The sequence below is a fragment of the Anolis carolinensis genome, chromosome 2 (assembly GCF_035594765.1).
Source record: "Anolis carolinensis isolate JA03-04 chromosome 2, rAnoCar3.1.pri, whole genome shotgun sequence".
Lineage (NCBI taxonomy): Eukaryota > Metazoa > Chordata > Lepidosauria > Squamata > Dactyloidae > Anolis > Anolis carolinensis.
The window spans coordinates 108,604,297-108,626,425 of record NC_085842.1 but is presented as its reverse complement, the minus strand read 5'-3'; the positions used below and the strand labels follow the sequence as shown (position 1 = coordinate 108,626,425).

At 39.9% G+C, this 22,129-nt stretch overlaps 1 protein-coding gene and 1 long non-coding RNA gene across 4 annotated transcripts in view; one reads left to right on the top strand and one right to left on the bottom strand.

The window, feature by feature from the left end:
- The window catches only part of pdlim4 (PDZ and LIM domain 4), a 78,897-nt gene extending 57,038 nt beyond the window's left edge, over positions 1-21,859 (bottom strand). The window contains exons 1-2 of the mRNA XM_003217391.4: positions 21,530-21,859; positions 1,287-1,438 (exon numbers count right to left, since the gene is read on the bottom strand). Coding sequence (XP_003217439.2) covers positions 1,287-1,438; positions 21,530-21,622 — 245 coding nt within the window. The 5' untranslated portion in view covers positions 21,623-21,859. The remainder of the gene's footprint in view (positions 1-1,286; positions 1,439-21,529) is intronic.
- LOC134297109 (uncharacterized) overlaps positions 1,337-22,129 on the top strand; it is a 75,890-nt gene continuing 55,097 nt past the window's right edge. For 2 of the 3 annotated variants that reach the window (XR_010003855.1, XR_010003853.1), the window contains exons 1-2: positions 1,337-1,461; positions 1,579-17,796. This is a non-coding gene — a long non-coding RNA (uncharacterized LOC134297109). The remainder of the gene's footprint in view (positions 1,462-1,578; positions 17,797-22,129) is intronic. The other variant, XR_010003854.1, reaches the window with a different exon arrangement.

Below are 22,129 nucleotides of genomic sequence, written 5' to 3'. Positions count from 1 at the left end.
GTGAATACTGGCACGATTTTGGGGTCTGGGAATTATAGTTCACCTGTATTCAGAGAACACTGAACCCAGCAAGTGATGGATCTTGACCAAACTTGGCACACAGACCCAACACGGCCAACTGTGAATATTGGGGAAGTTTTTGGGGAAATAACCCAAAATTTTTGGGAAATTGTAGTCCACCCACATCCTTCATATTATTACTAAATATCATTGCTATTGATTACAGCAGCTTGGGGGAGGTGCCTTCCACTGAGCCCTGTCTTCTGCTGGTCCTTCTTCAACTCCCTGGACAGGAAGGGAGGGGGTTCAATCAGGCCAGCTAGCACCTCCAAACAAAGGATTCTCCCAGGGAGGAGGCAGCCAGGCTTTGAAGCTGCAAGGCCATTACATGCTAATCAAGGTGACTAATAACAGCATGTATACCTGCCACACCAAGAATATTCAGTGTATTCCAGCTCACCAAACTAGGATTACAATAGGAAGAAAACGGCCATACTTTGCGGCTGCAAGGCTATTCACTGCTAAGCCACCTGGCCAACTAACAAATCCAAAAAGCCACAGCAACGCGTGGCCGGGCACAGCTAGTAAACTCTAAAAGACTACTATAAATCATAAAAAATTACAATTTACAGCCTAAGGAAGGGAGGAAGGAGAAGCCCATGGGAGAGAAAAAGAGCCCAAGCGGCAACAGGAGAAGGAGGTGATTTATCAACACACGATTGGTTGATAAAGACTTAAAATAGTGTATTATTAAAATAATGTATAAATATTAAAATAAATATAGTGTCCCTACTTCACAGATTTTCACTTATTGCGGGTAGTTCTGGAACATAACCCCCGCGATAAGTGGGGGAACACTGTACACATTTTTAGACAGTACATGTTAAATTGCAAAATTCACTGCCACAAAGCTTGGCTGACTTTAAAATGGGACAGCATGAATAAATGGTGGCTGAGGCCACCAAAGGCTGTTAATTAAGGCCAGTATGTAATTCAGGATCAAAGACAGACTGGCCTCTATATATTATCTTTTGATGAATGTGACATAACGTGCAGTTTCACTTGTGTCTTGCCAGTGAACATCCCATGGGCAAATGATTGGTCATGATGCAAACACAATGCTTGATTAATTAGGCCTCTAGTTTGATTCTGCTCTTTTCTTACGTTTTTATGTCCGTAACCTGTGTGGAAAAACATGCTTATGGCCAATACATTATGTATCCAAGCACATGTTCAATATACATAGTTCTCTGCACAGATCTAGTTTATCAGCATAAATTAGTTACCTGTTTACAGAAAGTGTTAACTGATCCAGACAAGCCTTGATCTTGTTTTGTGCTTCTAAATGTGTCATATTTTCTGTGCTCTCTCCGTTAATTGACAGAATGACATCACCTGCGCAAAGGTTGGCAAAAGCAGCTTTACTTCCAGGATTAATCTGCATGAAAGAGAGAGAAGAAAGTAAGTAACTGGATAATATTTTACCAGTGAGAGACTTGGATTTTTTTTTCTCCTCACAAGAACTGTTTGTGGAAAAAATACAACAGGGAGAAGTGGCTTGACTATTATATTTTTCAGGTTTGTGGGAGACAATGAAGTAAAGATCCTATGAGCCAAGACCTTGGAATTGAGATGGTCAGCATTTATGTTTTACCAAGAAAACAGTTGGCGCATTTAGGTTGCTCTCCAGTTCGTAAGAGTTCAGGTACATGGGCTTATCTCTTTCTTTGAAAAGTGCAGCCAATAATATGAACATCTCTCATAACTGTATTGGCTTTAAACAATTCATTTTGGGGGTTTAAAAACCTAGCTGTGGGTTTGAAACTTGGTACACAGTCCTACATAAAACTATTTGGAAGCTAGATTCTCAATGTGACACATTCAGTGTAAAATAGTTAAGTACTAACATGCTTTGCTGTATTTGGTGGTGTCACTGCACTGGACATGTTTATCAGAGCAGAATTGAAAAGGTCAGACTACTATTGTTCTGGAGGTATAGGTTTAGAATTTCATAAGACAAATGAGGTGATTTTTTCCCCTTTATATTTGCAATACATGCATCAAAGTTCAGTAAGAGCAAGGACTCTCATTATCCAAAGGCACCCTTTCTGAAATTCACCCTAGTGAAATAATGCTCTTGGGCAAGTAAAAAAAAAAACCAAAAAAAAAAAACCCAAACTGGCATGTATAAAAATATTTTATTTCTGTTTTCTTTTTATCCTCTTCCCAATTTTAAGGAGATGCCCCAAACCCATTCTGGATGTCAAAACCTAAGTATCCTGTAGAAGTTTCAGTAGAGTAAAGCAAGGGATGCCAGAAACTCAGAAAACTGCAGGATGGAACTGCGAGGGTTTGCCCTTGATCAAGGGAGGAGTAAAGAACAGTTGTCCTTCTGCATTTGCTGTTTTTAAATTTGTGGATTTGATTATTCATATATTTGATTAGATTCTGTGGCCAACTTACAGTGGAGGTTGGAAGGTAGAAAGTTGGAAATGTGTTGTCTCAAGTTTTTTTAAAAAATTAATCAAAATATTTTATTGAGATTTACGTACAGTAGAGTCTCACTTATCCAACATAAACAGGCCGGCAGAACGTTGGATAAGTGAATATGTTGGATAATAAGGAGAGATTAAGGAGAAGCCTATTAAACATCAAATTAGGTTATGATTTTACAAATTAAGCACCAAAACATCATGTTATACAACAAATCTGGCAGAAAAAGTAGTTCAATACGCAGTAATGCTATGTAGTAATTACTGTATTTATGAATTTCGCACCAAAATATCATGATATATTGAAAACATTGACTACAAAAATGTGTTGGATAATCCAGAACGTTGGATAAGCAAGTGTTGGATAAGTGAGACTCTACTGTAATTCCAATAGACAAGGGACACAAAAATAGCCATTTTTATTCATGGTGTTTCACTTTGCCCTAACCCCAGTAAATGTGGAGGGCTGACTGTATAAGGCCAATTATGTGGCCAATGTTTCCACATAAATCTTGATTTTAAGCTTTAGAACTTGCCTATTGAAATAATAAGAAATATGGTATAATCATTTCACAATCTTTCAATAAATCTGAGATGCGTTTATGGGAGGGAGAAAGAAGAAAGCAAGTAGGATAATGCAAGTATTTCTTTTTTTCCAGAGTGGCTTATCATGTTTTTCATTAGTTTTTTCTCCCTTCCTGTCAGATGCACAAGAAAACTTCCCAACACTGTGGGGAGTGAGTGTCTCTCTTTATTCATCAGTGGAGTTGAAAGGATTAAGATTTATACAATGCATCCTCAAACCTCAGTGGCTATGGTCTCTGGTGCTTGGCAGACAAACTACCGACAGCATAGCATTTGAACTCTTTTGCCCACACACAAATCCAGGGCTGGCTGAAGAGCCACCACAGAATTCTGATAACCAACCAATTGCTTTAGACTGGGTCAGGGATGTGCTACCAGGGAGATGAGAAACTGACCTCCTAAATCCTGTGTGCCCAGCATTCAGATGGAGATTGTACAAATGTTCAGAATTATTTTTATATTTCCTGATTAGTTTGCAGGCTGTTGACTAGCAGTGATATCTTTGATAACTCCACTGTTGAATTAAAGCAGTTTGATACAACTTTAATTGGTAATGCTATGGCATCACCGGAGTTGCAGTTCTGTGAGAACTTAACCTTCTCTGCCAAAGAGTCCTGGTGCTTCCTCAAACTACAAATCCCACGATTCCATAGCACTGAGTCATTGCAAAGTAGTGTTAATTCGAAACATCAGATGACTGCTGAGATTCATTCCAAAATCAAATAAATCCTAGTCCTTTAGCTCAGTTGTTCTCAAACTTTGGGAATTGAGGATTTTACACTTCAGCTGCTAGAGACCAGTTTGGGGAACTGAAATAAAAAAAACCTGGAGGACCAAAGTTTGAGAGTCACTGTTTTAGATCAAAGTTCAGCTGTAAAGGCACTTTGACCTTGGAAAGCCTCAAGTTTGATTTCCAGGTTTCACTGTTTCATAACAAGGTTGGGATCAGTTCCTTGAAATCAAGAAGCAAATGAGAAATTATTTCTACATAGAATTAAAAGGAGCAGTCAACACTGTAGCAACTGTTCTAATAGCTTCCTGCAGAGGTGTTATCTTTCCCAGCAGCTTTCCCTGACTGATGTTCAAATTACCTGTCACTTCCCAGTCATGCATGAAATATCGCACTGTTCATTAAATCCCTGGAGCTTCCACTCTCCCACCACTGCTTTTGTATTAATGCCAAAAATCTTGCAAAACTTGTAACTCCCTTTGTGGAAAGCTAATGACACATCCTGGTAACATCTGTAATTTGACTTAAAAGAGAAAAAAAGAGAGAGAGAGATGTTACTTTTCAAAATGAAACAATTGTTTCCTTATAATCACAGCCTCCCTTCCACCCCCTGGTCTGTTTATAATGATGTAATAGAAGGAGATCAAGGACCAATAAATGTGTACAGAATTTAATCCAAATGTTACTGACTAGTTTTGTCAACACCTATTGAGAGCATCTGTTCTTGTTTCCACTCACTGTCAGAAGAGGATGGAGTTATCTAATGAGAGGGTTCTCTGATGTTTTGGTTAGTGATATCTGTTGCTTTAAGAGATTTTTTTTGTTGCAATGACCATGATTCCATTTCTCAAGGGACAAGCAGCTTTGTTAAAAGAACCACTATGTCCGCTGATATTTCTTTGCATGCAGATAAGGGCATATTGATTAATATGAATCAGAAATGACAGAACTTTCAACATTCTATGTGTTTATTATCACCATATGATATCTATGTATTGCCTTTCTGTAAATACACAGAAATTATTAGACAATTTTAAATAATAAAGAATTGTCTGAGAAGGGGCTCTAAAGTAGCTCACATGATACTTCCCTTTTGGGGGGGGGGGGCAGCTTATTTCTCTGCCTTCCCTAAGTAAAATGTAGTATCATAGATGTATATAAACTAATATAGCTGCTGCTATTGCTAAGGGCAAGCAGATAAGCTCCTGTTTCACATCTGTTTCAGCCAGCAATTTAGCAGGAGATCTTAGATTCCTTCAGCAAGTATATGAAACATGTCATAAGCGCAGTTGCATCCTAGGATATTTTCTGTGTAAAGTGTTAAGGGAGCCCCAACAGCTCTCACTATGTATTGCTATGCACACCGAGGTTGGGATTTCACTGCCTTCTTCCATTCATGGCTCTTGGCTGAGGCCTTTGATTTTTTTTAAAGAAAAAACAAACTGGATGATCATATGTTAAAACAAAATATGCAGTGAACTCCCTCTTCCCATGTTCAGTAGATTAGTAAACAATCTGACTAAAATTCATAAATGAGGGTGGGATATCACAGTTCTGTCCTCCAAACCATGGAACACTAATAGGATTACTTCATATACCAGTAATGGATCACTGGGAGAGTTCAGATGCCTGCTTGGTCATGGAAATCCGCTGGGTGACCTTGGACAAGTCATACTCTCTTAGTCTCAAAGGCAAGCAAGAATAAACTTGTTCTGAACAAATTCTGCCAAGGAAGGTTCACCATAAGTCAGAAATGATTTCAAGGAAGACAAAAATAGTCCTGATGGATGTCATATGAGGAAGATGTGAAATATGAATAGAAAACAGAGACCCTCAACAAAACACTGCTATGTAGTATGCTTCTGTTCAGTGTTGCTTAACACAATTATATACTTGTTGTGTAAAGAAACACTTGGAGAAAACTACTATATAAATCCCAAATGGTTCAATAAAAAGTTTTAAGTTAAAAATTTCTCCCATAGTTTGTTAGAGTGGAGGTATTGTATCAAAATAAGATTGCCTTTAAGCAAGATTCAGCAATTGGGTTTTATTAAAACAATACAGGACTGAATTGCTTCATGGCTAATAAATTGACCACAACCACCTATTGCTAGTTATTTTGGGGAAAAAACCAGATGAGCTGCTTTGGCAATCATGCGAGTTAACTCCCTTAGGGAACAAAGAGAAACTAAATCTTTCAGAGGACTTCAGCTGGCCTTCACACACAAAAATGGATGAAGTGACTCAGCACAGGACAATTTGGATGCTCCAACCTGTTGTTTATTATGTCTAGACTAAAAAACTTTCCAAACTTCAAAGCTGTCTATTATGTTTTTGCAGAGAACTGAGTAAAGCAGCAGTGTTTAAGACACAATGATGCTCTCACTTTCAATATAGTATCTCAGTATTCTAACTAGTTGTTTGTTACTTATAAGTTGCTGCCACAAAGGACTCAGGCCGGACAAAGCCTTCTGTCCAGTCCCCACACTTTGTCTGTTTAGTTCCAACTCCAGCATCTACATTCTGTTAAATCCTTTTCTTGTACTTCAGAAAGGCCTTGACTTTCAGTGTTGATTGCATCACCTAAAGTACAGAAACCTCCTTGTGTGTTTCCCTGAAAATCTCCCAGGGTTTGTCTGGCATGTTGCTTGTGCCTTGTAATCTTATCTGACATCAACTTACTATGTTTATGCTCCCCCATTCACCCCATATTGCATTTAGAAATATTTAAGAGAGTGATTCTCAACCTGTGTTTTGGTCTACAACTCCCAGAAATCCCAACCAGTTTAGCAGTTGTTAGGATTTCTGGTACTAAAAGGTCAAAACATCTAGGGTCCCACAGGTTGAGAACCACTGTTCTAAGGTATGTTGTCCAACTGTGCTGCCTAAGTGGTCACTATCTTCACATATTCAAAGAATTTTTGCTTTATATGCAAAGTGCACAACCCCAATATTTTGGTTGTTTGGGAATCCAGAAGGCTTTTGCCTTATAATACTAGCATGTCTGGTAAGCAATGGTGACTTTAATGATTTATGTTTCCACTAGACAGACTTAAGAGTGATGATCTTGTAAACCATCTTGGGACTAAAACAAGGGATCCAATGCTAATAAGAAAGGGCATGATTAATCCCCATCTCAACCATGCTCCAAAATGTGGTTTTCTAAGGAGAGTAAATACTGATGGTGAACGACTGACTTATCCAAAGTGCACACTGTAGCAGGAATTGTTAGCATTACAAAAACAAGCAAACAAACAAACCCAACTACACCCACTCCTATTTAAATGGATAAAATAGGTGTAATCTGAATGGACATGGAATAGCCTATAAATGGGCCAATGGGGTAAGGGACTGAAAGAGAAATCTGGATACTTACCACATCCAGTTATCTTTATGATAATTTACCACAAAGCTTAGTGTCATGTGACAAGCAAATTGTGTGGCACATAGACCAATATTGGCAACCAACAAAGGTGAGTTCATATAAGAATGTTAATTACTTAATTGTGCAGCAGCAGCAACTAGAGGCCTCATCATAAAGACATCTAGGAGAAAAGATAGGGGCAGTTGGGCGAATCTATCACTTTGTGTGCAGCCCTCTCTCGGAAATGCTTTCCCCATCACATGGGGAAAGCGTCACCCTCCTGGCAAGGCCCTGTACTGGCTCCACGTTGGGCGGAGAGGGGGGGGGGAGTGTCCAGAAATACTTTCCTCCGGTTGGGGATGGAGCCTCTGCTGGAAGTCACATGACATTGAGTGAAGTCCAGCATGGGGCTCCGTCCATTAGATGGGGTGAAAGTGACCTAAAATGCTAAATTCACCCCATCTGGTGAGGTCGTAGGACCTTTTTCTTTCTTGCCTATACAATGCTATTTCCACACAGAGGCATCCTTCCAACATTCCATCTTATTTACTAACTTTATTTTCTTCTTTCTCCAGGAACTAGCCTTAAATGAGTCAGATACAATCTCATTAGCCATGGTACCGGCTTCCATACTAATTCATTTGTTTTTGTTTTTGTTTTTAAAAAAATGAATTCTACTGTTTCCCTGTAAAATCCAGAATGTAACCTAGAATCATATTTTGTCATATTTTTATATTATTTATAAAACACACAAGAACTAGCAAAGAACATTTCCAGTGAATCATGCTAGGCCCATCATCACCTAATGATCCAACTGTGTCTCCTCCAACAGCTCATTTGGCTTCTCTGCCTGTCAGTGAGCTCACTTTAGTTTTGGACTGGCAGAAGAAAGAGCTTTTCCTGAGTTGGAACTGGTAGTTCCTTAGTCTTGTGATGACCATAGGAATTATGAGGCTGTTCCAAGAGTAGCAACATCCTTTATCTTTTCTCCTCTAGCAATGCCTAATAGTACAAAGCATGTGATGGGACATTGTGGTGAGTTTTTCAGGCTCTTGAAACTCATCAAACATGGACTGACTGAGACACTCTCATCATAGTAAATTAAGATGTACATTTTGTGCCCAAAATTGGGGTTGGGGATTAGGAGGCAGAGAGGAAAGGAAGTACACAAGTTCATGGCATCTACACAATTTTCATAATGCCAGCAGAGAGTATGAAAAAGTAATCATTGGCTGGGCAATCCTGAGAGTTATACTCCAAAGAAGCAAAAGTCCCAATCTCTCACCAACCTTTTCCAGGATTGAGGCCCAGCCCTGGGTTGAGGAATCACTAGCAAAGTGGCTTCTTTGCTAATAGTGAGCCACTTCCTATATTGCTGAATCCAACATGTTGCCTCCTATATGAGTGAATCTCATTGATCTTACCTGGCGACTGAGGATGTGGCAGCATCACTTTGTTTGGCACAGGGTGGCCTAGAGCCACCATTGTCATGCTTCACAATAGCCCTACTGCAACATCACTCTGTGAGGAAATTATGCTGATTGAAGTGCTGCTTTGATGCTATTTTTCAGAAGGAACCAAAGTCAGGTGCCATGACTATGTGAAGTGTTAGATGTCACTGAGTTAATTTTTTTTGCTAATTGTATTTCATCCTGCTGGATTCAATGATAGCATTTAAATGTGAAAAGACTGAAAATATGCATTCTAGTCCAATAAATAAAGCTGATGTCTATGCCTAATTTAATTAAATAAATCTTCTACCTCATTTCTTAATCAACAAAATAACCCTTACATTACTAGAAACTTTCATCTCTCTCTCACACACATTGAACAAAATAAGCATATTGACATTCCTTAGGTATTTTACATCAGGCAGTTAGGTGTCATGCTAATCTAGTATTAGTGCAGTCTCCACAATTAACTTCTCTTGCACAACAAAAAAATTAATACAGGCAGTGATCCATTTTTCAACCATTGTTTGTTTTAAGTAGCTATATGCATAACAGCTGAACTGATTTGATTACCAGGTTATTACATTTACTTTTTCTAAACACAACTCTGTCTTACCAAATATGGCTATTATGTAGGCTTGAGCGATCCATGAAAAAATTGATTCTAAACTCGTTTCAAAAGTAGGGGGCGCCAGCGTTTCGTTTCTGATGTCATTTCCAAATTTTGCCCCCCCAAAAATTCGAAATTAACAAAAATTCGTTATTTTCTAAATTAATTCGTTAATGGCGGACGCGCATGCGCAGTGGCCAAAAAAAAAAACAGCACGAGGGGAGATTTTACAGGACTCTCCCGCCCTCATTTTTTGAGTGATCTTCTTCAAACTTGGTACAGTGGTAGAACACATTTAACACTGATAGCTCACCAAAATTTGGAACGTTTCCCTTATCCTCTGATTTTTGGCGAATTTTCATAGCTTTTATAATAAACAATTTTTTAATAATTGCAGAAATCTGTTCCTGGTTTGAAAGTCTTATTTCCTGTTTCATTGGGTTGTCTTTACTGTGAAAGTCATTGTTCTACTTCAGAAACTTTGTTTTTGTGGCTGAAACTTTGTTAAATTGGTGGACCAAACCATAATATGTTCCATCCATGTCGCTTGCACAAAGTTCAGGCAGTGTCATAGATTTTGCCATGTTTCTATGACAGAACCAATTAGGAAATGACATTTATCACCCAGGAACAGAAATCATAGTACACCATCAAATCCTTCCTGACAGATGGCCATCAGCCTCTGAATAAGGAAATTAGTTCCTGGTTTGAAAGTGCTATTTCCTGTTCCATTGGCTTTTCTGGGCTGAGAGTGTGTGACTTGCCCAAGTGGGTGGCAGAGTGGGGAATCATGCCACAATTGGAGTCCAAAATTCAAACCTCTTCCTCCCTCCTTCTCTCTAAACTTCTCATACCTTCCAAGAATTCACATACTGTATGAAAGTTTGGTCAAGATGGTCAGAGGAGGGCAACTAAAATGATCTAGGGTCTGGAGAACAAGCCCTATAAGGAGTGGCTTGAAGAACTGGGCATGTTTAGCCTGCAGAAAAGAAGGCTGAGAGGAGACATGATGTATAATATGTGAGGGGAAGTCATAGAGAGGAGGGAGCAAGCTTGTTTTCTGCTGCCCTGCAGACTAGGACACTGAACAATGGCTTTAAACTACAGGAAAGGAGATTTCACCTGAACATTAGGAAGAACTTCCTCACTGTGAGCTGTTCAGCTGTGGAACTCTCTCCCCGGGCTGTGGTGGAGGTTTCTTCTTTGGAGGCTTTTAAGCAGAGGCTGGATGGCCATCTGTTGGGAGGGATTGGATGGTGTCTTCCTGCCTGGCAGAAGGGGTTGGGCTGGATGGCCCACGAGGTCTCTTCCAACTCTACTGTTCAATGACGCTATGATTCTAAGTGAGGACAAAAGGGGGTGGGGAATGTTAAGAGGAGAGAGGGCCTGGAACACCTGGGAATTGTAGTTTGCAAGTGGGCATTGTACTATTGGAGAAACGTTTGCTTCAGCCCAATGCTTTTATAAATGGTCAATATTCAGAGGCTTCCTTCTCCTGCCTTTTGAAAGCTATTATGATGAAATTTGCCAGAATGGAAGCAAAAATTAAGTACTCTTAGCCTATCTAGTTTCATAATGTTTGACCCATCCACTGATTTTTGGGGATTTCTGAAGCAACATTTTTTTAAAATGTTAGCAGATCGATAGCCACGCCTCCCTGTCCTTCTTCCTTCCACTTTGATTGGCTTGCTAAGGCTTCTGGGAAATGGAGTTTTTTCTCTCGTTATGGCGAATTGCTTCATTAATGGTCAATATTCAGAGGCTTCGTTCTCCTGCATTATGAAAGCTATTATGATGAAATTTGCCAGAATGGAAGCAAAAATTAAGTACTCTTTGCCTATCAAGTTTCATAATGTTTGACCCATCCACTGATTTTTGGGGATTTCTGAAGCAACATTTTTTTAAAATGTTAGCAGATCGATAGCCACGCCTCCTTGTCCTTCTTCCTTCCACTTTGATTGGCTTGCTAAGGCTTCTGGGAAATGGAGTTTTTTCTCTCGTTATGGCGAATTGCTTCATTAATGGTCAATATTCAGAGGCTTCGTTCTCCTGCATTATGAAAGCTATTATGATGAAATTTGCCAGAATGGAAGCAAAAATTAAGTACTCTTTGCCTATCAAGTTTCATAATGTTTGACCCATCCACTGATTTTTTGGGATTTTTAAAGCAACATTTTTTTTAAAATGCTAGCAGATCGATGTCCATGCCTCTCCCTCCCTCCCTCTTCCACTCTGATTGACTGAGAGGCATGCCAACATGGCTTCTCCTCTCAGAGGGGCTACAGCTTCATCCGAAGACATCAGAAACAAACGAAAAAAGGTACTTTTATTATTCAAATTCGTAATATTTGTAAGGGCAGTGAGCAGATGGTTCAATATTAATTTAAAATTGCTTACGAAACGAATTTTTAACGAATTTAACGAAATAACGAAAAATTTGCTCTAGCCTACTATTATGAACTGACAACCTGATTCTGTTGCCATTTCATTTATTCCAGAGAAATTATATTAGCCTCATCAGGCTTTCTATTCTAAAATGTTTTCATTTATTCTGTAAAGTGACAGTCTGCTTTTTAATAGGAGACTGGTTCAGAGTATGCACCTTGCTGTTTACATGTATTTCCACAGTAACTATGAGCACCTGTGTCAGGAGAACAATAGCTCCAACATTGTTTCAAGAACACTGATGTCATTACATCAACATTGTGAAAGTGCTGTAAATCCCCTCCATTAGGATGGATTTTGTGTTTGTTTATCTACCCTAAGAAAGACTGAAAATGTTTAGGGTGTGAGAGTTTACTTTGTCAAGTATCAAGGTCAGATCTTGAATGGAGGGGGCACCACAAATAATTTCTTCTACCTGATTTCCTGCCCTGGATGGTCAGGGCATCCAATTCATTGAAGTCATTTCTTTTCACACATAAGAGGTATTTCACCAAAAAGCAGGAGCCAATGATTGCTAGGCAGAGAAAACAACAACCTCCAATACACATTCTTTGGTTAGAAACCCCATTCATGCTGCATCACATAATTAAACATGAGTGAGCTAGCACTAGTAAAAAAAAAACCTTAGATTTATGCAAAGCCTATCCCTTTCCCTTCTCCTCTGTGTCTCCAGAAAGAGGAGACTGGAAGCATTGGCTTCTGTTTTCAACAATAAATGGTATGCCATTATGTTTGAATTATGTTACTCTGTGTTTAGTGCTAACAACAGTTTGATTGATAAGAGCCAAATTCCAACAACACTAACTACAATTCAGGATTCTGACATAATCAACTGTGGTTAGTTAAAAACAGACATTGATACTTTTGACCTCATCCTTGTGACCATCCTGGGGAGACAAGAAGGGAGAAACACACAAATTAAAGGGCCACACACACACAGTCGTTGGTAATCATGGTTTAGTGTCATGTGTGAACTAGAATATACAGTGGTCTTGCTGTGTCTTTCAAATATGACAAAGCAAGGATGGACATGCCCCACATTATTAAATGGTGGTGCCTTCAGTATATCTGCATTCATGTCACTGCCATGTGATGATATAGAACCTAACCATCCACAGCCAATCAAAATAGCAGATTCAATTGCTCTTTCAATCAATGGATCTGGATGGCTATTGTACACTATTATTTTTTTCTTAATGTTTAATTTATAATACTTTCTGGTTGGAATATGATAGTTTTATTTCTAAATAAAAAGCATTTTGCTTCCACAGACACTGTAAGGCACAATGGCACACATTTAAGGCTAACACGTTTAAAATGAATTTAAATAGACAATGCCCAATATGTGAAAATAAATGGTTTCTACCATGATTAAAATACATGACCATAAATGAATACCCCTAAATAACACATACAGAATATCTTTCAGCTGTGTTATTCTTGTAATGCAGATTGTAGCAATGAATTGGTTAATGCATCTGTATAATACTGATATTTGAAATTTTTCATGCTGTGTCAACCTTCAAAGCATATTGTTTTCCACAGGTTCATATTTTTGACCATCTCCTTCTCTGGTTTTAATTTACACTCACAAACTAGATTGATATGGGAATATATGACTGTAACATCGTATGATACTAAAAGCTTTTGGCACATGTTCCCATATTTTTTAAGTGCTACATATGTGATAGAGTTATTGTTCAGTTATAGTTTCTATAGTTACAGGCATGTGTGTCTGTGTCTGTGTCTTTCTTTCTTTCTTTCTTTCTTTCTTTCTTTCTTTCTGTGTTAGGTTGATTTGTGTGTAAATTATTTATAATCACATTGCTTTACAAATTTGATTATTTTCAAGCTGTAAAACCTATAGGTGGACAGGTGACTTGATAGCATACACAGCTTTACACCTCTAACACTGTAAACATAATTTGTTGATGGAAGGAAGTATAACTTTTCAAGTCTATATAAACTGAAACCTAAGTCTGAATTATAATAAAACATTTCATCTCTTTACTTTTACATTTCATTAATCAGAATATTACACAGACAGCTATAATTCTGTGAAAAGGCAAAATGAATGCTGAAGACTCATAATCTCCACCAACATGACACAAACTTGGGAGGTCTCCTTATGAAGGTCTACCTGAAAACAAGGATCACTGTACATTGCAAGATTAAGTTCTTCGCAGGACTGAACTGAAAGATGCTAGAGAACTGATTTAAGAGCCTATCTGATATTTCTCTGGAGCAAAGGAATTCCCCCAAGATCAAAAGGTGGCAAGGGGAGTAAGGGATCTAAAATAAACAGAATGCATTGATGTCAAACACCAGTTGCTTTCCACTGGGTCATCTATTATATGCTTACTTAACAATGTCTTTATTATTTTACTCACTCCTCATCAGTCTGTGTGTATATGTGTGTGTACTGACTTATGGAAACCCTATGAATTTAATAGGGTTTTCTAAGGTAAGGAATATTCAGAGGTAGTTTTTGTCAGTTCCTTCCTTTGAAATTCAGCCGAAAGCACCTGGCATTTGTTGATGGTCTCCAGTCCAAGTACTAGCCAGGGCTGACCTTGCTTAGCTTCCAAGATCAGATGGGATCTGGTGCCTTTAATATATTTAGGTGCATTGCCACATACAGTAGAGTCTCACTTATCCAACATAAACGGGCCGGCAGAATGTTGGATAAGCGAATAGGTTGGATAATAAGGAGGCATTAAGGAAAAGCCTATTAAACATCAAATTAGGTTATGATGTTACAAATTAAGCACCAAAACATCATGTTAGACAACAAATTTGGCAGAAAAAGTAGTTCTATACGCAGTAATGCTATGTAGTAATTACTGTATTTATGAATTTAGCACCAAAATATCACGATATATTGAAAACATTGACTCCAAAAATGCGTTGGATAATCCAGAATGTTGGATAAGCGAATGTTGGATAAGTGAGACTCTACTGTATTTGTTACATGCTACCATAGTATCTGAATTATTCACCACCTCATAAAACAATAAGACTTTAAAAAACCTCTACATTAAATAGCTTTATAGCTAAATATATTCACACTAAATGTTAATACCACAAAGAAATTGCAAGTTTGCCTGTTTTTATCATTTTCTTTTATGATTTCAGCTGTAGTTCCCATTTACTACAGTGGATTGTTCTGCACACTTACAGAGTAAGGCTGCATATGAGAAAACACCTTTTAACAGCTGTTTCTCCTTGCAAACCCTGTGACAGCTTTATGAACCATTAACATATCTATCTCAAGCACAAATGGCTATGAAAGTAATATAAACAAAGCATGTTGTCCATTTAACTTCAAAGGGGAAGAAAAAGGGGCTCAGGTCTTTAAGATATTGAACTACCCAAAGTTCACAAACTTTTCTTATCAAAAAGACAAAGCAGATCAGTTCTCTTACACATCAAATAATAAAATGAATTCATAATACAAAACAAAATGGAACTATTTAAGTATAACAGGATCATTATTAACAGCTCCTTAAGTGTACAAAGTTTGGTATTTTTATGCCAAAATAAACAACATTTTGTTTTTAAACGCCCTTTCTAAATTATTACTTTAATACTGAAAGAAAAATCATAGAATCATAGAATTGGAAGAGACCTCACGGGCCATCCAGTCCAACCTCCTGCCAAGAAGCAGGAAAATCACATTCAAAGCACCCCCAACAGATAGCCATCCAGCCTCTGCTTAAAAGCCTCCAGGGAAGGAGCCTCCACCACACTCTCAGGCAGAGAGTTCCACTGCTGAACAGCTCTCACAATGAGGAAGTTCTTCCTCATGTTCAGGTGGAATCTCCTTTCCTGTACCTTGAAGCCATTGTTCCATGTCCTAGTCTCCAGGGCAGCAGAAAACAAGCTTGCTCCCTGCTCCTATGACTTCCACTCATTTATTTATCCATGGCTATCATGTCTCCTCTCAGCCTTCTCTTCTGCAGGCTAAAGATGCCCAGCTCTTTAAGCCGCTGCTCTTAGGGCTTGTTCTCTAGACAGTTGTTCATTTTAGTTGCCCTCCTCTGGACACATTCCAGTCTCTCAACATCTCCCTTCAATTGTGGTGCCCAGAATTGGACACAGTATTCCAGGTGTGGTTTGATCAAGGCAAAATAGAGGGGTAGCATGACTTCCCTGGATCTAAATACTATACTCCAATTTATGCAGGCCAAAATCCCATTGGCTTTTTTTGCCACTGCATCACATTGTTGGCTCATGTTTAACTTGTCCATGAGGACTCCAAGATCTTTTTCACACATACTGCTGTTGAGCCAGGCATCCCCCATTCTGGAGTAGCTTTCATTTGTCCCTGTTGAACATCATTATTCATGAACTTCAAATCAAACAGGGCAACTCTCGTAATACCTCCTAGAAGAAAAATAATAACTTTAGGCATGTACTGTCCTCATACATATATGTCTACTCAGACATAAACCTCTTGGGCTTTAATGATACTGCTTCCATGAAAGTGTGCCCATATCTACAGCCACAGGGTAGTTTCGTGGTGGAGTTAAATTACTACACCATGATACAAGTATTGTATTAAGAAGTGTGTAAGCACACAGTGTGCTCAGATCTGTTCTCGTTCCTATCGCTAAAACTTCAGTTACAGACAAAACAAAAAAGGATTTCAAAAGTATTGCTACAGGCAGAATCTAGTCTCACACTGAAATGTTGTCATCCAGGTTATCACATGTCACTTTCTTTGTGTTTCCAGAATAATAAAATGGTAACACCCTTTTCTGTTATGTTAGAAATCTTGACTTATTTTCTTTCTCATCTTTCATCTTTAAAACATACTTTTTTGCACTCTGAAACATTATTTGCTAATAAAGTTTACTTTGAATCGTGCAAATTGAAACCAATAAAAATAACAAAATTAGTTTTGAGGGTGCAATGGATAAAACTAGACTATTAAGTGTTAACAGCAGATGTCAAGGTCTGTCCATATTGCCCATACACTATAAGCGGAGGACGGGGGGCTTATTTAGCTGCTCAGTAATGCAGGGCTGCAACCTTCCTAAACTCCCAAAGGAGTATTTCCTCCACGCTAGAAGATATTTAGGATGGAAGATTTGAGATTAACAGGCCTGCCAGGTCTTGATGATCAGCTGATTAATAGAGCAGGTCACCCATTTTTAAACTACGGTGACCTGGAATGTAACTCGTCTTCTGATCTTTGTACTTCTTTGTTCCAAATGTACTGGCATCAGCTTTTGCTGTTTTTTTAGTGTGTCACTGACTTTCTTCTAGCACTGTGGACCCCCCCCCCCCCCCCGCCTCACCATCTAGAAACTTGGTGATAAAGGTGGCTAATGGGATTTATTTCATACTTTCAGGAGTTGGCTTGTACTTTATGCTTTTAATTGAACAGGCTCCTGCATAAATTTCTTCCTAGCACTGTAAATCCAGAAAAATGGTGTGCTGTGCTCTTTTCTTCCTTCATTTCAGCACTGGTCTTGCTTCTCTCAAGCAGGCATGTTTAGGAATATACACATGGTTGTTGTGATACATGAAACTATGCTTGGTGGTCACTGTGCTCCTGCAATATCCCAGCTCAAGATATAAACAGCTACCAAAGACTGTGACAGCTTAATGGAAAGCTTAACTGAAATTCTATGTTCATAGGCTGGAGCTCAGGCCAACCAATAGGGGACAGTTATTGTCTTTACATCAGCTATTGAATTTCAAGTGGTGTCTGGTTGGTCTTTGTTGGAAACAGAATAGTGAACTCATGCTTTGATCTGGCAACACAAATGGTGTTGCTGTTATTTATATAACACTTTTATGAGATTTGCAGTCAGATGTTTCTGGTGGTTATAGCTGCAGCTTTTGTCCCTTTTCCCATGAAAAATTATTTCCCATCAAAATCTGTAAGTTCTGCTTCAACTGGCTGCCCCTTTCATGCAGGCAGAGCCAAGGATGCCATCCAAAACCGGCTTCTACAGAGAGCCAGGAAAAGAAGGGGGGAATAATATTAAGCAGCATTGCTGCAAAATAAAATGGACTTTTGCTAATCTTATCCATCGTTTTCTTTCCATGCAAAATACAGACCTGACATGGTATTTGTTTCCTGCTTTATAGTTCAAAGGGTGATGCAGGTGAGTAAACACAGCTGCTCCCATTGAGTCTAGTTAGACCCTTATCTTGTGTATATAAGAAAGTGGTAAATGGATGGTGTGTGCGTAGAATGCATGGGAATGAGAAGTTGGAAGTGAAAAGGGGAAACTACACTTTTACAGGCAGCTCTATTTGTACATATTACATTTGAAACCTTGAAAATATTTGCAGTGTTTTGATTTGACATTTATATTTATACACTAAGCATGTTTACTTAGAGGTAAGTCTAACAATGCTCAATAGGATCTACTTTCAAGTGTGTATAAAGCTGTGGTCATGGTGTGATTTCATGAAAACATTCGCAGATGTTCTCTAGTATCTAATATGTGCTCTCCATTACAGGAAACTCCATCTTTTGAAGTAAGCATTTCAAAAATTCCCCGAGAGAAAGACATATTGCCAGTTGTCAGACTCCTCCTGGAAGCAGCTGGCTCAGTTCTTTTGCTAAGTATGGTCCTATGGCATGCTTGCTTGTTTAATGAAACACAAGTGTATCTGTATCCACATCTGAGGAACTGGAGAGAGAGAGAGTGCATGCCATACACGGAAGATTTCCCTGTAATTTAGTACCATTTTCACTGAGTAAATCCAGAGCTCTCATGCCTAGCAAACTTTAGTTATCAAATATAGAGAAGGTTTCCAGAGCAGAAACTTTAAAGCACATCACAATACGAAAGATGTATGCAACAACTGTATCAGCCTCACTAAGAGGCTGTTTAGTGTCAAGTGTACAGAGGAAGGTAAGTTTTCATCAGCTATGGTTAATATTAAAATAGGTTATCACTTGCATTCATTTTCACTTTCACCACAACAGAATCATGCTTTCACTGTAACCTTTCAGGAAATAAAACATTACGGTCATTAGTGTATCTGCTTTCAAGACACTTGCAGATTTATAGAATCATAGAGTAGGAAGAAACCACAAGGGTCATTCAGTCCAAGCTCATTTTGTCATGCAGGAACACCCAATCAATGCACTCCCGACAGATGGCCATCCAGTCTCTGCTTAAAAACCTCCAGAGAAGGAGGCTCCACCACACTATGAGGTAGCATGTTCCACTGACAACCAGCTCTTACCATCATGAAGTTCTTCCCAATGTTTAAGTGGAATTTCTTATGATGATCTCATAAATTTCAAAGAATATTCAGAGTTGGTTTTGCCAGTTCCTTCCTTTGAATCATTGCCTATGACACCTGGTATTCATTGATGGTCTCTCATTCAAGCACTAACCAGGGCTGACCCTGCTTAGCTGCTAAGATCATCCCAGATCTGGTGCCTTTAGGGTATTTAAAAAGATAAAGGTTTCCCATTGACATTAAGTTTAGTCATGTCAGACTCTGGTAGTTGGTGCTCATCTCAATTTCTAAGCTGATGAGCCGGCATTGTCTGTAGACGCCTCCAAGGTCATGTGGCCGGCATGACTGCATGGAGTGCAATTACCTTCCTGCTGGAGCAGTACCTATTGATCTACTCATATTTGCATGTTTTTGAAATGCTAGATTGGCAGAAGCTGGGGCCAACAGTGGGAGCTCACCCCGCTCCCTGGATTCGAATCGCTGACCTTTCGATCAGCAAGTTCAGTGGTTTAACCTGCTGCACCACCGAGACATTTACACATTACTTATTCATTCATTACAGACATTTCATTTAACCTGTTATTGATATTAATATAGCCATATGTTTTATTAATAACTGTCCAGTGGGACTGTAAATGTATTTCTCAGCAGTCCTCCAGTGTTGGGTCTGCTTAAACCAGGGGTCCTCAAACTTTTAAAGCAGAGGGCTGGTCCGCAATCCTTCAGACTGTTGAGGGGCCGAATTATCATTTGGGGGGGAAAATGAACAAATTCCTATGCACACTGCACATATCTTATTTGTAGTGCAAAACAACAACAATAACAATGAAAGAACAATACAATATTTAAAAATGAAAATAATTTTAACATAAACCTATCAGGATTTCAATAGGAAGTGTGGGCCTGCTTCTGGCCAATGAGATAGTCAGGTTAATTAGGATTGTTGTTGTTGTGAGTCTTCAAGTCATTTCAGACTTTGGGCGAGCTTAAGTCCAAAATTATTTATGCATTCATTTACTATAGTTATTTACTACATTTATATCCCACCCTTCTCACCCTGAAGGGAACTCAGAGCAGCTGTATGTACATACAGTATATTATATTATTAGCATAGCACAATATTAGCATTATATATTACTATATTGAACTATACCACTATACTGTAATATTATATGTAATATATAACATATAATTAATATTATATGGTATTAATATTATATTGTATTATATTGTAATAGTATATTGTAATATTATATTATATTAATTAATATATGGTATTATTATTAGTAGTATTATATTGTATAAAATGATAATATTATTATCAATATCATATGTATATACAATATATTATATTATTAGAACGGATATAAAAATATTATATTATAAATGCGGGCGGGGGCAGGTAAATGACCTTGGAGGGCCGCATCCGGCCCCCGGGCCTTAGTTTGGGGACCCCTGGCTTAAACATAGCAGCCCGTCATACAAGCACTGGGGCTGCCTCATTGCCATTGTGGTCAGCAGTTCCTGGCAAATGCTTACCACAATCACATCTATCACATTATAGATCAAAATTGCTTCCAAATAAACAGACACACCTATCCACCTATTAGAGTACAACGTGGTCCCTTTATAATCCCATTAGTTCCTTGAGAGACATTCCTGAGAGAACCGCAGACCATAAAATGCCTCATTCCCAGAGTTCTCCAAAATACCAAAACCCAGGGCCCTTCCACACAGCTCTATGTCCCAGAATATCAAGGCAGAAAATCCACGATACCTGCTTTGAACTGGGTTATCTGAGTCCACACTGACATCTATTCCAGTACAAAGCAAAAAATGTGGGATCAGCCGTGTGGAAGGGGCCCTAAACTCTGGCATGAATTTAAGAAAGATCTGAAAGATGCTGGGAAGGGCATTCATGAGAAACAGCTTCGAGTTTTCCTGCGGGTTTTGAAGCAAACTGTTCAGCTCCACCAGCTCCCTGGGCGGATTTCATTGGGCCCATAAAAGAACCCAGCGCGTGGTTAAATTATCACCCGCGCTTTCCCAGTCACGCAGCAACGCGTCCTTCGGTTTTTGAAAGAGACTCGTTTCCAGGCCGGGCTCCAAACAAATCAGTAACCACCCGGTTAAACTCAGGCCAATCCCTGTGGGCAGCAGCGGGCCGGTGCTTCTCCCATTGTGCCTGCCAAGCCGAGAAGGGAGTGAGGGAGAGGGAGAGGCAGAACTATAGTTTGAACTCTCCTGGGACTGTGTGTGTTTGAGAGAGAGCGAAAGCGAGGGAGAGGAGATCCGCCACCCTGGCCAGACCCCTGTCCTTTGAGGATGGCAGGCAGTTCAGCCAGCAGCCCTCCCGCCTTTCATCCATCCATCCCTCCCTCCCTCTGCAGCAACTCCCAAAGTGTGCAGCCCAGGCGACGGAACGTGAGGCGCGCAACAAGTCTCTTCCTCCTCGGCTGCTGGGCAAAGGGACCCCAGGCTGCCCAGGAGGGCGAAAGGGATCCCGAGAGGGTGAAGGGGAGGGGGTGGCTCGCCTGGCGCCCCCCAAGGCCCCCCTCGGCCCCTCCATCCGCCCTTCCCTCCCGCAGAGAGGAGCCCACGGCGCGGCGGCGTGATAGGCGGGCGCGCTGCCCTTACCCTGGAGATGGTGAGCGGGGCGCTGAAGTCCTTTCCCCCGACCAGGCGGAACCCCCAGGGCGAGGGGCCGCGCAGGGCCACGGTCTGCGGCATGGCAGGGGCTGGAGCGGGGTCGCCAAGGGGCTTCGCCGCCGGGCTCTGCGCCTCCTCCGCCGCCTCCTCCTCGCTTGGCCGCCGCTCCGCTCGCGTCTCCCCAACTCTGCCGCTTTCTAATCCACTTAAAGCGCCTGCTAATCTCCAGTCCGGCCTGACGTCTCTCTCTCTCTCTCTCTCTTTCTCTCTCTCTCTCTCTCTCTGTTCCCCCTCAGAGGCAGAGAGAGGAGGAGGAGGGAAAGGCGGGCTTCAGAGCCGGGAGGAAAAGAGGGGAGGAGGGCGGGCAACTCCTCTGTGGCCCTCCTGGCCGGGAAGGAGGTTGGTTTTAAAGGCACATAAGGAACTACACTGGGGGAGGAGGAGGGGAGAGGCATTCTTTTCAATTCTGTAGCTTTTCTTAATATATTTCGGGGTGCTGAAAAGGCAATAAAACTCTAATGCCACACACAGTGCTTCCACGAATGCCCTTATTACTTATTTCAACACTAATTTCTTCCAGGCACAATT